Source organism: Buceros rhinoceros, unplaced genomic scaffold, assembly GCF_000710305.1.
Source record: "Buceros rhinoceros silvestris isolate BGI_N320 unplaced genomic scaffold, ASM71030v1 scaffold11337, whole genome shotgun sequence".
Classification (NCBI taxonomy): Eukaryota; Metazoa; Chordata; class Aves; order Bucerotiformes; family Bucerotidae; genus Buceros; species Buceros rhinoceros.
The window spans coordinates 71,370-87,699 of NW_010422807.1; the positions used below are offsets into that span (position 1 = coordinate 71,370).

Below are 16,330 nucleotides of genomic sequence, written 5' to 3' on the forward strand. Positions count from 1 at the left end.
GCCTTTCCTTACTTCAAATTCCTGTTTAAAATTGTTCCAAAAAGCTGAAAAGGTACACAAGCCTTTCCACAAGCAGCAGATACAGTCCAGATTAATCACACCTGCCTTCTGGCAGATAGAGCCTCAAAGTACAGATATCGGGAAAAGGTTATTTCCAGACCCGGGGAAAGGACTCATCAATTCTCCTTTTGATCTTGCCAACAGAGGTTGAAAACACAAGAAAGCCTCCTACTAATCCTGACAATTTGCTACTAAAAGAGTGACCAAAATCACTAATGCAACATGAACTCGTGCAGCTCTGCTCCAGGAGCAGTTTCACCACAGCAGTTTGTTTTGTCTCACCCAAAGCACGGAACGCACTAGGCACTTCGGCAGCACAGATACAGGAGACCTAACGCTGTATGTTTACAAAGGCTAAAAAGGAATGTTATACTGCGTATTTGGCTGCATTAATACTACCAAGTAGTACAGCCCAACAGGCAGGTCTGCAGTGAAAAGGGTGCAAGAGGAGTGATGCCCACCCCGTAGGCATGTCAGGGAGTTTGGCTTTGGATTAGCTCTGCCTGGTGCTGGGGTCAGAATGCCTCCGAGTGTTCAGCTGACTGCACCCTCCAGTGAGCTTCACCATCAACCGAAGCACACGATGGGAAGCGACCACCAGAATCGCTCTCAACCTCTCAAAACACTCTCCCAGTGCCAACACAAAGTCAACTTATCCTTGTGGCAGTTTGTAACCAGGTTGACAGACATCGCTTGGAAAAATCTGATCATTAACAGTTTATTTCTCCATTTTTATATACAAATCTTGACTTATGATCAAATCCTGAAGCTCTTCTCCAACAACGTTAACCTAAGGCAAGTTGTACAGATGTTTTGTCCTAGAAGACTGATGGTGAAACAGCCATAGCAATGTCTAGAGCTCAGCTTTAATGCTGCACTGTGTTTTACTAGCGAAAGCAACAGGCTTACCTGCACTGTGACTGAGTTTAAAGTGGTGCTTAACTGGATTTTTTATTTTTTAAAATATTCTTCAGAAAAAACCGTGAACATACACAGCTATGTCTGGTAAAGACCTCACACCAAGTCATAAGACAGGCTTAGCAGAATTTATCAGCTGGCAGCTTTTTCTTCTTTCTTAGTTCCTCAGAGGCAGACTCGGGAGTAAGCATTTGTTTAGTAGGAAAATGAGGAGCTAAAGTTCGTAATACAACTGGTATTTTAAGCAGCCTCATATTTAATGATCTCAAGCAAAACCTGACATAGGCTAAGACAACAGGACTAAGGAAATCTAGCTTTTTTCCCCACATAGCTTTCAGAGAATAGGAAGACACAGGATTAAATATGTTTTTAAAAAGGAAAGAAAAATTCAGGGCATAAACTGACATATTTCTGCTACTAACCCACTAGAATAATTTTACGTGACCCAAACAGCTTTATCTGCTCCACCAGCAAAAACTCAATGCAAAAACCAATGACAGTATCTTTCATCTGTTCAGGAAGGGACATAACAAGGTTTATGAAATAACACAGTAACTGCTCAGTCTAGTGTGTACACAGATGTAACGACTCCTCAGCCAGTGCACTTTACTGTTGCTTAAAGCAAACAGCAGATGTTTCAAAAACCAAAGTGAGATCGATGCAGACCATAGGTAAGTGGAAAGGACTACAAGGGCCTTTTCTCAGTCACTCAGATTTATGAAAGCTGATTAGATGATACAAAGATCCTTATTTTACAGTAATTACGGGAATAGTATTTTCCTCCCTATTTAATGAAAGGGATCTTAATTTTCCTCCAAGAACAAGGATTTACTTGTTTTCAGAATTCAGAGTATCTGTGTCTGCAGAGAAACAAGCTGTCTATCTGCAGAGAAACAGACAAGTACGTACAGAGAATAAAAGAAATTTAAATTGACTGCAATAGGCTGCAGGAGTGCTGTAATACAATCTGAAACGGTATTCACTAGCTGCCCACGCCATACGACACACTATGATGTGGTCACTGATGGGAAAGCCCATCACTCCAGGACCTAGGGGACACTGCTTCACGCGGACTTCTTCCCTTTTTATTTCCTCTTACAAATTCTTCTTGTCTTCAAAACTGAAAAGCCAACAGCATTTCCCCCCACCGCTGCTCTGGAGAAGCGGATGCCATTTACAACAGCTCAGCGAATGCAAAGGGAACCTGTAAGTTACCTTGGCTGACCTAAGTCTGAGTCTAGTGAGGTCATCCACAAACTCTGAACTGACACAATGTGTTTTAAAACCTTTTCACAAACACGTTGAAAAAAAGCAGCAGAACAATACTGTCTTGTCTCAGGTCACTGACTTCTGAATAAAAACTCCAGAAGGGACATGCTTTTGTTTCCCCCTTTCACCAGCAACTGGACACCAAGCCATGCTCCAGCTGTTTGCCACAGGAGCCAGAGATGCCACACTCGTATGGCTCGGCAGCAGTAAGGGAGACTTGGAGAGTCTGCTTTCTAACCACACAAGAAAGAGTATGAAAAATCACGTTGACAGCTGAATTACTACAAATCCAGCTGTGACAGGGCACAGTTTATATTCTTAAAATCTCATTAAACTTCAGTTTCCCCTCCTGACATTCGGGTGATGCAGCATAACTACTCCCATCTAACCAAAGGTGACGAAATGCAGTCTTCACCTGAAAACAAAAAAACCCCAAAGCCAGAACCACAAGGAATTCATAAGAATCTAACAACAACAACAAAAAAGGGTTATTGGAAAACATCTTTTTCCACTTTAAATCTTCCTATTTCACTGCCAGCGTTACAGAAATAATTACTAAGTGATGATGAACGATGACAGCAGTCCTACTCTTTAGGCAGAACAGACTGCTGAGCTACCTCTTTTAGAACTGGTGCAATTCTTTTCTTACTAAAAACAGGGGTCAGCTCCTACATTCTGACAAGGGGTTTTTACCCCAGCAATTTAGAAATAGCACTATTCTTGTGATTTCTTGTTTTAACATATATTCAAATATTGTCTGCTAATTAAGTACGAAGCCAGCACCAGCATTACATGACTATTTTGAAGGAGCATCTAGCTCTTGACAAAAAGTCTGAAAAATATGAACCACTGTGAAATGTATTTATTTTTCAAAAGAATACTGAGAATGAATTTAAAATGTGTTAATAATATTCAAATACTGTAAAAGCACATTAATGTAATGTTATCTAAACAGAGTTAAAATAGTTTTTTTGTATTAGTGGATGTTTCCCCAAGAACATGCAGGGAGTGAAGGATTTGCCTATAAAAGCAGAACACAAGGATGTGCAGATCTATCGACATAAACATACAATCCCCTCCTCAAAATGTACACTCCCAAAAAAAAGCCTCAGCTGTTTCTCATTATCACGTGCTGTGTGCCTTAACATGAAGTTATGTAACATTTTTTCCTCTAGACAAAGGCATGCATTTGCAAGTTCCATCCACCCTACCACTTCCACTACATCACGCAGTGGCTGCAGCCGAGGCACAACTCCATTCAGGAGCCATCTAGTACACATTAGACAAAGCAGCTTGGAAATGAAGCCTTTTCAGGTCTGAAATGGGAAATCCAGGAGTGTTACACGGATTTCCCATTTCAGATCTTACATCTCCAGTGAAGTCTAATGAGCTTGGGTAAGTCTTCGCTGCAGAGAATACTGCGGTTCTAGTCCTGCAGCGTTCACAGCTGATCAGCAACTGTCGTAAAACTCTGGAGGGCCAAAGCGATGCATCCACCAACTGTAACAATTCCCATTCGCTATTTTGTCCATCACACCTTCACAAATCAGAGTCCCAGCTCATCTCAGTGAAACCAATTCCAGCCTCTTCTGGTTTTTAGGTTGTTTTTAGTACTTAAAAGCATACCTACATCAGGACAATTAGTACAAACTTGCTACTTCACTGCAGGCCCTCGGGGACAGTTTGTATTCTGATCCTACTTGATGAGGCCAATACTGCAGCCCCTTCTTGCTGCACTTGGCCTTAGCAACTTGTTAATGGAGGCTGCCGGTGCTCTGTGTCACTAGAACTGGAAAGGGAGGCAAGTTCACACTAGCCTGGCAAACGTACAGCCTTCTTGTTGTTTAGGTTATTAAATACAGAAATAGCTGATTGGCATATGATGGGATACTGGGAAATCTCCTGGTTTGAGCTCATAGGTTAACACTACTCATATTTAAAAGGGTAGAAACTACGGAATTGCAACGTTCTGCTTGTAGTCACTAAACATCAGAGGCTTTTTTACCACTGCCTCCCCAATAGGAAGAAGCAATTCCTGGTCAGCCGCGTAAGAAACAGCTTGTTCCATTTCTGGAGACACACCTACTTGGAGAAAGGTTTACACATTTATCTTACAGCCAGTGAAGACAGACTCCATTCTTTTACAATTCAAGCCGATGAAACAAAGCTGCTTCAGATGTACTGAACCCTTAAATGAACAGCAGTCAAGAAAAATAATCCAGTAGGTGGCAGATGAGTTATTTGTTCACTTATGACATTTAAAGATGACCTAAAACTACCTAGAATTTTTAGATGATCTAAAACATGCAGTTTCACTTTCGGATTTCATGGGTTTGATTATCAGATATTTAGATTCCACCCAGCTTCAAAAGGCCAACACTGAGGAAACTAACGGTCCGGGTTCCCTCTCACACAAACCCCTGCACTAGAAGGTAACGCAGCCTGTTAGCTCCTCTGTGGCAGCTGTCTGATGGCACAGTCCTATCCATCGGAGTTACGCAAACACAGATACCCTCTGAAAGACACATCATAAGCTGGGCTAAGCTCTCTTGACAGAGTCCTCCATAACAAAGACACACTGTTCTGTGCATAGCCTGTGCATCACACAGGGTACCATCACATTCCAGTATAATTTGTGTGAATCCCATACAAACAGAAACTGAACAGGAGAGGTGAAACCTGAGAAACCAAGAAAGAAAACCTTGTTATATCTTTACAGCAAGAGCACTATAAACCTCTCTCTGACACAAATGCTAAAGTTGCTTTCAACACTTCTATAGTCAAAGACTCAACATCACCAACTCTTAACCAAGTGAGACATGACACACAACATTAGCGATTATTTAGCAGGTCTCCTTTTAACAATTAAAACCCATGATTGACCAGAAAACCAGCAAAAGAGCCTTTAAAAAAGGATTGCAAGTTGTTTTAGGAAGTGTCTTCCCTTTAATTTCAATTCTAATCTCAGTTACGTTAGAACCTGTCAGTTATACAAAAACTAGCTCAAGGCGCGAGTGAACTGTAACAGGAACAAAGCTGATGGAGCACTCATGTCTCACACACCTACCTGTCCTTGCTGCAATCAGATGTGTTGCTTTGTCAGGATCATCAGCACTCAGTACTAGATTCTTCACAATTTTAGCTCCAAGTGCTGTGGCATGATAGTGTTCCCGTGTTTTCTCAATGGGGAAGTTTGTCGGGTAGAGTCCGCTAAATATTATAGTTACATCTGCCAACACTTTACTTTTCAGTTCTGGTACAATTTTTCTGATGTCTGGAATTTCCTCAATCTCTTTTTTCAGGTATTTATCGTACTTCGTGTAATAATCAGTGTGAACCCGCACAAGGATCTCTTCAAGGTATATTAAATGGTCATCGTCATCTGTATCATCCTCCTCCTCTTCTTCCTCCATACTCTGGTCTAAGGACTCACCCATTGTAATTCCAGACTGTTCACTATTCTGAGACTCTGTTTCCGCTTCTTTCTTGTCTGGACACCCATTTCCCAAATCACAAAGGCTTTCCTGTTCACTTTCTTCTTGTGCTTCAAGATCGGTTTTGTCTTGAATATTCTCACTAGGTAGAGATTGCGTGTCCCTAGAATGGTTCACCAGGCCATCCTTTTTCTCACTCACATCAGTGCAACTCCCTTTCTGCAAATTTTCATCTTGCAGAGGTTGTTTGGATTTCTTCCAGCTTCTCTTTTCCTCATTCTCACTATCTGATACAGAAGTAGATGACTTTCTGGTATCCAATCCACCGTCACTTTCACTGTCACTAGACAGCTCAAAGTCCAAGTCATTTGTCTTGTCTTGGGTTTGCTGCTTCTCTGTCACTGTTCTATCAACTTCTTCTGAAAAAATCTGAGATTCTTTTGTCTTTATCAAATTGTTAGTGACCTCACTGTCCATTTTGTGATCAGCGTTATCATTTAAGGAGTCCTGGGCATTAACTTTCTCGCAAGAGTTTGTATCCCAGTCAGTCATTTCGCTGCTAACAGAAGTATTTCCATTTGCAGTGCAAGTGTCCTTTGTAGTTTTCTTGAGACCATTGCTTTGTTCTTCTACACATATGACATTCTTAATTTCTTCAGCATCTTTTGCTGATGTCACTGCTGAATCCAGTGCTTCTGGTTTTGCAGAGTGGTTTACTAAGACACAAGAAAGAAAAACACACATTTTCTCAGTTATTTTTTTTTAAAGCTTTATCACAATTTCTTTTTCCTTACGCACGCAGTTTCATTTGCAGTTAGACTTCACTGTGTTTAGATGTGACAACTAGGCTTCTCAAGGTTAAGGTACTTCAGGTGTCAGTGATTACTAGAAAGGACTTGCAAGCCTAATTAACTTCCGTAAAGAAGCTGTGTAAGCAGTTTTGTTTTTTAAAATCACACATAACTGTTAAACTATGCAAGCATCAGAGGACTTATCTTGCAGCATGACTTTTGATTACAGCTCAGGGCAATGAAACTACTGCAGAGAAGAAAAAAAAAAAAAGAATAGGAAAATAGGGCAGAGCTCACTTGAGAAGTTCCCAATCCGGAACTACTACTACAGGAACTTTCCCTAAACAATTTCATGGCTTTCATATATTTCCTATTTTTCATAACCAAAATAATTGTATTTTAATAGCTGCAAAGATATACATGTTGTAGTCACACGAAGATGCTGTTCGAGGTTCATTTGAGACTCTGCTGGAATACAAGTAAAAGGGTAATAGACTCAAAGGCAGAAAAATAGTTTTAGGACACGTCTTCAGAAGTGAGAAGCCAAGAGACTTCAGACATCCAGAAACTTGCACACAGACATTCATCAGGAGCACTGGATTAAATCACACTACTTTGTCTCTCTTTTGCACGCACATGTCTGCCCTGCAAGTAATGATTCCAGCCAAACAGAGCTCCCTACATGACAGTGGCCTGATTCAGTCTGAGCTGCTTCCACTCTGGACACCTTTAGTTACACAGTGGAAAAAAGAGTGCTGCCACACATTAAATTTAAAAAACAAACCTGTGGCTAAACCAGAAAGAGCCCTGCAATTCTTTCTTAGACACTGCCTTTCCAATACATTTTGCCCCCAAATTAATACTAACACAGCGATGTGTAGCTTCAAAATCCACTATCCGCATGAGGCTGCTGAGCCTAATAAGGCTCTGAGCTGAACATAAGGGTCTCATGTCAAATGCTGGAATGCCACATTCGGTAAATGCTAAAACTCCCACATTAAATTTATTTGCGTGATCGAGGCAGGGAGGTAAACAGAGATCAAAATGTTCATTTTCAGCAGTATGCTGAGACCAGAGTTTATAAGCGTTGCTCCAAAGCAGAGCAGGGAAGGCGACCAAAAAGAAGAAACCTACAGAGAAGAAAAACTGCCTTGTTAAATGGAGGGGGGAAGACAGAAGCCATCCTTCTCTACATGTTCTTAAACACTTCGGTGTATTGTCAAACCAGCTCTCCAGCCACTTCTGCTGTGGTCACTCTCCAGAAGGAAAGCCACCACCAAAACCAGACCAGTTTTAAAAACCTACTTGCATTTGTGCTGCAGGAGCACTCTGTCAACTACAACAGTCTAGGATTGCTCAGCTGAGCCCAAGAGCAACACTAGTAACACCACCACCACGACTTACATCCACTGCATTTCAGAAGTGGAAAAAGTTGTAAAAGCAATTTAAAACCGATATAATTACCTTTCTTCCTCATTTGAATTTCTCTTGATCCAGGAGGTGCATTAATATCTCCTATCCCCTGGAAGTATACATATTTCTTCACAGTTATCAAATTTGGTGCAAACTTCCAAACATCCTCTCTATCATCAATGATGCAAACCATGGAATCCCCACATGGGAAGAGATCTCTAAGACACAAAACAGTTGACAAAATTAATCCTGATTTAGAAGTTAATACCACCAATTAAAGTATTTTCTGTTGATGCTCTGGTTTATTACAAACACATCTGCACACATGCTTATATATGAACATACAAAAAAAAGCAAAATTAAAATTACAGAATTCAAAATACAGTATTTCAACTAATTAAAGTTAAAAAACTAAACAGCTATTTTTAAATGCCTAGTAGCAGGAACCAACAAACCTCTGCAAGAAGACACTACAACATTTTGATCTGGTTTTCACAGTTTATGTCAACAAACAGCCCAGGCCAACTATCACATGGTCAGTACACTATCAACATATAAACAGGCAAAAGACCAGTTTTTAAAGAGTAGACTCGTTCAATTCAAGGAGAAGGAAGCAAAAAGCACTAATATTTATATCACCTAGAAGGAGGAGGTAAAATACTGAAGATATGTATGCATACAAAAACAGAGGAGGGAAAGAAAAGAGCTTCTCATTTGCTGGGGTTGGCTGAGGAGGAAGCAATCACTTTTAATCTAGTTCTATGAAATACTAATCATATCTGTCTTTGAGAAAAAAAATCTTGTCTTTATACTCTGAAAACGATCAGAACCTCAATTTAGAGTAGAATATGACTTCAAGACTCTAGATGACCCAATTTCAAGGAACAGTAGAGACCAGGATCTGCTAGATGTACAGCACGTGTGAAAGCAAGAATACTAGGTACTCAGATATGAATTAACTTCAAACAGAGAATTCTGCTTTAATTAACAAAACCCCACAACATACCAGCCATGGTTAAGTTACTACAGGAATGAAAAGTCTAAGTGAGAACACTTAGATGCCATTGCTTCACATTCTTACTGCTCTAGCACCGCAGGACACACCAAGTCGATGAACTGCTGCAACGCCTGACACCTCAGTTCTACCGAGACGGTGTCAGTATTTAAGAGGCAGATGTAGAAGGACTATAAACATGTTAAATACAGGGAGATTTTATTACATTTAGCATATTCTGTCTCCGTTGCCCTCTCTCACTTAATGCACAAGACTCATATACATACCGAAGATTCCCAGTTTTAGAAAATGGATCGATACATTCATCCCTTGACAATATCCGATGGGAAAAAAGCTTCTTTTCAGGGTCCAAAAATCCTTTTGAAAGAAGAAATTAAAAGGTCAATGTTCAAGACACTTGATCCCTGTTTATGTTCTATGTAATTCGGCTATTTGCATCTGTGTGACAGCAGTTTCCTAAGCAGACAATTTTACGGTACGTGTTATTGTATGGTGGAAAGGTTAAGCACAGTGGTTCAAGTGTTTGTAACTAATGCAGTGGGATTAAATTTAAAAATCCCGTCCCACTTTCAACACAGCAACAAAACGAAAATGAAAATAATTGATTTGTGACAGCCAAGTAGGTTAGGCTGAAAGATACTGCAAGTGATAGATACACAGATTTTTTGCAGCGTATGTTTACCTCTCTACAGGTGGCTCTAAAGCTAAATGCTCTCCTTAGCTCATGATGCCTAGGGACTGCGGAGGATCACAAGAGTCAGCAGTGCTGCAACACTTAAGCAGGATGGGCAAGTTAAGTGACCGTTTCAGCCAGAGCTCTTGCATTTGCAGGTTTTAAGTTGTACCTTTAACAACTACTTTAATACATTTACATATAATGAATACATCCTGGGATTCCTAGAAATATTTAGGCTCAGTTGCTGTAACTTTTCTGACTGCACTCTTTAAAAACGGCAAACCAAAACAGGAGCAGCTGTGTTAGCTCATCTTAAAGCCAGATAAAATGCCGCTATTTCAGGAAGTGCTGACTTGGGTGTACAAACACACATGCACATGCTTCTGAACCCAGCCTCCAATAATGGAGTTGTCTTCCTGAGCATATCACAGCCACATAATTGCTTAGAAAGAAACTGGCATTTTACATGCGAAGCTGAATTTTCCATTTTACTGAATTTGCATTGAAGTGAGCATCAACTACTACTTATTCTTAATAATACAAGGCAGTCAGTACTCATCTGGGAACAATTTTTAAGTCTTACTTTATTTTACTTTAAATGGTGGCCATCTTGGAGACAGAACCAGAGTTTAAAACTACTACAGACCCTAAGGACCAACTTGAATTTTATTTCAAGTAGGTTTGAGATTTGCACAGAATACATGTTCAACTCCTTTCAGCAGTCCAGCTCCAAGGAGTATGTTAAGTTGGGTCTTCAAAAGCAGAGGGTATAAATTAAAAAAAAAATCCAGTAGTTACTTCTGAAAAGTTGATCCTATACATATTAATGTGTAATTGGAATCACTTAAAACCCATAAAAGCAAGAAAATTCCGAGTTAAGGACAGAGGTTCAACCTTAACTCACCCGGCTATGCTTAAGAATTGCTGCAAACTCGTAGAATCATCCCCTGCAGTGAGACCCTTGCAGTACCTAGGCATAATGAATTGAGAGAATTAGCTACAAAGATTTATTGCCTTACACACAGATATTTTGACAAACTGCATAAGCTGTCACACGAGTTGCTGTTCTCCCCAACCAAGTTTTCTTCTGCTAATGATCTGAATACTCAGGGACTCTTCACTAAACTGGGCAGGAGTGCACTGATCAGACAGTGAAACCACAATGAGGCGCTCGGTTGCAGCACTATCTAAGTAAGGCTGTAAGAAAAAAGACGACACAGAAACCCTGGCTGCCAGTGATTAGAGATGAGGTAGTGTTCTGGAGCTTTTCAGTAAAGCCTTTATAACTGTAATACTTTTTTTCCCCGCTTGACAATTCAAAGATACACTGAGGATACAGCCCATCAGAGCTGCACCCGCAAAGGTAAAAGTCCCACTGAAGAGAGCAGCGTTTTCCAAAGCGAAGCTACTTGAATAGCGATGCAGATAACAGCACCAGGCTGTTGAAGAAGTTCTTCACCTACCATTTGGTTTCCTCTAGATGTTGCCTAGCCAATTAAGTCAAAACAGGGATCACGCTGATATTTTCCCATTTCAGAGAAATGGCAGGCAACATTGCAGTCATCATACAGCCTCTGTTTTCCTCAGCAGGATGTTAATAGTGCCTTTAGGTCTTTGGAAAGGCTGAAATCGGCTAGTCACTATCCCACTCAGCCATTCTACCCCACGCAAGAGAAACCAGACAACTAACAGCTAGTTCACATGGTTAGTTAAAATGTTAACTTTCAACTGAGTACAAACAGAACATAAATCTGAAAAAATAAAAACTTTGCATTAAAAATAAGGAGATTCAGACACTCAAGATAAAAATAAGCAATGGCTAAGATATAACTTCTTTATTAAAAGAAAATTATTATACTGCTTTTAATAACAAGAAGAACTGGGAAACTCTAATAACAGGAAACCCCTTCCATTTTCAGAATTAAAAAAAAAATAAACAAACTTTCCACAGCCTACACATTGGAGGACTGAAAATTTTTCAATAGCACAGTTTGGACACTGACCTTTACTGAAGCAGCAGGTTTCACATTGATGATACCTTCCAGTGTATTGGTGGCTTTATCCCGAAGAAAAAAATCAATACAGACCACAAAAAAAAGCATCTGTTTAGATAACGCCACTTTTCTGTAGGGGCATTTTGTTGCAAGTTTGTGACTTTAGAACGATGAAAAGGTCTATGTATAAACTCACTGAGCATACAGAAACACCAAAAGTGTTCCTGAAATGTACTCTTCACTGATTCACTCATTTACTTATTCCTATCCATTTTCCAGCACCACGTCTGAAAAATTATGGTCATGGTTTGCTGTCTTTGTTGATAATGATTTTAACCTATTTTTTTTCTTGGGAAAGTATCAGTTTGCACACATCATTCCAGCAGAAGGATAAATACTGATGAATTTCTCATCTTGTAAGCATATTTAAAAAAAAAAAAAATCAACCCTTTTGTAGAAGTCAAAGTGATTGAAGACAAAGACTTGCTGTTTCAAATAAAAAACGTGCTTCCATTTATTCTCATAAATTAGATAATGTGTTAACTGTGAGTAAATAGTTCCTTCAACAAACTCAAGACACTACCATTATCGTTTGCCACATTACAAGGGACAGCTCGGTAGACTTGGCTAGCAGAGACTATTTCCCCCAGTTGTCTGTTTTCCAGAATCTCAGACCAGGTCTTTGCACATACAGTCTTACCAGACTGGGTTACCTGATCTTATATAGACTCTCTTTGAAAGGCAAACTTGGAGAGTTGAACATTGCATCTTGTGATGTGTTTTGCAAGTAACTAACTCACATTGGGGAAGTCTCAAATCTTAGAGATAGATTGAATTAAATAGCAATTCCTAGCAGAAGTGATACAACAGTAGGATCCAACATGAACTTGAAGAAGTCTTTTTTAAAAGCAAGATTTCTGAAGAACTAGGTCACCTTCAGTTCTACTTCAGGTCCTAGCTCCCAGTCTGGAAAGAGCTGCTGACCCAATCTTTCAATAGCTTCAGACACTAGTGATTACATATACACACATATTCTGCCAATCATTTATGAAATCCACACTGTAATATACTTGCTGTAACAAACCATACATAGGAACGACCCCCACTTAGTCCTGTTTTTGAAATTCCACCATAAATCCAAGGAATGATTTCACTTGCATTCTTGTTGCCTAGTGGACTCTGAACTCAAAATCCACAGTGGCATTGACTTTTACAGCCAACTTCAGTATTAAATACACCAAACTTTTCTTATGCAGAGTAGGGAAAAAAAAAAAATCAAGCAGCAATTGGTCAAAGTAATTATGTAAAAGAGAAATACTATAGGAAGCTCTAAAGTCCAAAACATATCTTCATAAATGTACTACGAGATCCCACTTTGTGAATGTGTCAAAGAAAGAAGGGGTTTGGGATATGTGACTTCAGAGGACATAAATCGTGTTTACAAACATCAGCTAGTCCCATTTAGGAACTGGGATGAGAGAAAGACTGACATGACATCACATGTTCACAAAATGAGGAAAGCGCCTTCTGGGACATGGACAGAGCCACTCGGATTGCACATTTCAAAGAGATATAGAATGTACACGGAGGACCTAAGAAAACAACATTTTTCTTAAGAAAAACATTTCTGCCATTTTACTACAAGTCCTTCCTTTATGTAACATTGAGATAACGGTGAAGTACCAAACTGACAGCGCTCTGTGAGAAACCATTTAACCAATACTGCCATCAAGTGTTCTCTATACGGAGCAGCTATACATTTCGCTGCTACTGCGGCTTGGTTACACAGGTGAGTATGTGGACCAAAGGCCACATCAATGGTTTCCAACCACCCCACAGTTTCAGAGGAAACTATCATCATCACTGTGTGAGTAATCCAGCTGTTTGACGACGTTCGACAACTTCAGGCAAAAATCCAGAAGTCAGGGGATGTCAGAAAGCAACAATTTCCTCTACAGAGCCGATGGAGCAGCTCAAGGATGATATCCACAGAGAGGCTTGTCACATTATAAGTATCAGTCTGTGCTAGCTTGGGACTGCAGAGGAATCCAAGTTCTAGCTCAGAGATTAAAATGAGCAGGCACAGGGATCAAATCACACACTGCGAGAAGGTCAGGTACTGAAAGCACTTCACATCGTGAGTTAACTACCTCACAACTCATTCTTCTCCCTGGCTCTGAAGCGTATTTGCTATAAAACTCCTGGCCTTAGGCCACATGAAGATTTTGGCACCTAAATCCAAGTGAGGAAGATTGACCAGCCGCTATCTCACCCTTACGTGTTTAGACCTAGTGTGTAAGAAAACCATTCACCCCTTGCTACACAAGAAATAGCCACCATCTAAGAAGGACAGCAGGGTACAAAAGTTTTAATGCATTAGCAGTACACAATGTGTAATCCAACCGTGAGACTGAAAAAGCTTTAGGAAGACTCTTCAAACAACTCAGCCAATAAATGTTGAGTAATACAGAAATAGTCATCTGGATGGGCACGCCTCTCCCAGACTTTTTTTCAAGGATAATTAGTTGGCCACCACAAATAGGTATGTATCACTTTGATTACAGAAGTCTCTTGTATTTCTCATTACAAGCATCTTCCCTGCTTTATCATAATGAAACCTTTAATGACACAACTCTTTTCTAACTATTTTGGAATCTTCCTTTCTTGCCAAGAAGTGGGATCACTGGGATAGCATTGCTTGAGGCATTCATGGCAACATGACACGAAAAAAAGCAGATGTGAAAGACAACTTAAAGAAAAGCCAGGACACACAGAGCAGCAGCGAGGACAGTTTGATAGGCAGGGTCATCACCTAAAACACTGTTACTAACATTGTCTTAGTCTGACAGACTTAAGAGAGGAAAGACTGAGGTGCAAATACTACTCTGTCAAGGAGGACTCAAGTTGGGGTGAAAGTGAAACACCGGGTCACACTCCTAACGTGTCTTTGAGCCAGATGCTTACATAAGAGGGTAGGTTTCTTTTATGCTTGTTGGAAAAAAGAAAGCATTTCAGTCTATGGTGTGGGTCACTGGCTACTATGGCCATAATTTAAGTGCAAGTTTTCAGTTACTAAGAGACAAATATATTTAAGTTCTCGAGAAGAATACGTGAAAAGAGGGCTAGATCTGTGCTCTTCCTCAAGTAAGTGCATCTCAGCTCCAGGACACAAATAGTACTACTGGAAAACGATTTATAGCAGCCAAACCTGCTTAAGCAAAAGGAAACAGCACGGGGTCAGGGGGTGTTCCCCACAGGAGGGAAGTGTTTCACATTGCTGATTTTTACAGAACTGTTGCTTTAGATTTCTAAGTCGAGTGATGCTGCAGATCATTTTAGAACCCATCAGCATAATTTCTTACCTAATTCAACAGGAAAGCACTACTGCCACAATCACGATTCACATGCCATGCCACAATCTGATTCTCTAACCTTCAGGGAAGCAAAAAAGCATGTCTGATCGGAAAAGAAATTATCTCTACAATTATGGGCCATACAGACACTGCTTTGTAAACGAGCCAAGAATTCTGCTTACAGGATTATTTAGGAAGTGTTTTTGCACAAAACAACAAAACAAATTCTTGAAAACAACCACAGAAAGAAAACCAGTTACATGATTATGTAAATAATGTTAAATGGAACACACTACTCACCTGCAATGGTATGTGCATAGAGTCTGCTGCCAAAAGTAAAGACATGTAATTCATACAGCTTGGCAATTTTTTCCAGGAATTCCTTACAATGAGGACGTAAACGAGTATGCAACATAGGCTCACCTCGACCTAACTGGAAGTGAAATATTCCCTAGAAAAAAGCACGTTTCATATTATCAAAACAAACACAAGAGCCAGCATTCCAGAAACGCCCTGTTCCATCACTCCCACTACTTCCATTCAGTCTGACTAGGCTAAAGCACGTTTTGGTACAAAGATTAAGTGGATGAATAAAATAATAATAAAAAAATCTTTTTAAAAAGTTTTTCTTCCATTTCTCATGTAGAGAGTTGAGGACTTAGCCTTTCGAATATACACTTTTTTTGATTTTTAAGCTGAACATTCACTGTTCCCTTTCCTCTCCGTTGAAGTACAGCTTATTTTTCGCTCGCAGGAGTGAACACATGCTGAGCCTACGGGACATGTGAGAAAGACACAGGAACTGAGCACCCGCAGTTTGCCTTACACTGGAGTCCGAATTTGCATCCTCCTGTACGAGACACTGTAGACACATTCCAACATGGTTCTTGTTTTAAAGTTTCTAAATTGGAAATGCTGCAATCCAACAGCCTTTGCCATTCAATGACAAGAGCTTCACGAACAACTGAACAGCAAGATCCAAACTCCTCCCCGCCCCCCCCAACAAAACCGAAGCAAAAAAGAATCACTAGACATATTAATGGAATGATGGATGCTGTAACGCACTGGACTACCCAAAAGGGGGCTTTGAACAGTAATTCACTTACATCCACCTCAGACTTGGAGGAGATAAAAAACCTCCTTACTGAGTACCCAGCTTGTGAATTGTGAAGGAGGGAAAGCAGAGATTAAAAATAGCTTCCCAAAACTTCCTGCTTGAAGTGACTGGAAAAGTGCAGGAAAGTATAAACGGAAGAAATAACACCACCAGTTTAAGTGTAGAGGAAAATGGAACACCTTTCAGAAGACTTGTTTCTCATTTTCTGTTATTCTTTAGCTACAATTTTACCTAATTACAGAACGTTTTCTTAAAGAACCATCACTTCAATATTGTTAGAAATATTCCTG

At 40.0% G+C, this 16,330-nt stretch overlaps 1 protein-coding gene across 1 annotated transcript in view; it reads right to left on the bottom strand.

The window, feature by feature from the left end:
• The window catches only part of CTDP1 (CTD (carboxy-terminal domain, RNA polymerase II, polypeptide A) phosphatase, subunit 1), a 79,174-nt gene that overhangs the window by 60,752 nt on the left and 2,092 nt on the right, over positions 1-16,330 (bottom strand). The window contains exons 4-7 of the mRNA XM_010140188.1: positions 15,224-15,374; positions 9,167-9,257; positions 7,937-8,103; positions 5,315-6,397 (exon numbers count right to left, since the gene is read on the bottom strand). Coding sequence (XP_010138490.1) covers positions 5,315-6,397; positions 7,937-8,103; positions 9,167-9,257; positions 15,224-15,374 — 1,492 coding nt within the window. The remainder of the gene's footprint in view (positions 1-5,314; positions 6,398-7,936; positions 8,104-9,166; positions 9,258-15,223; positions 15,375-16,330) is intronic.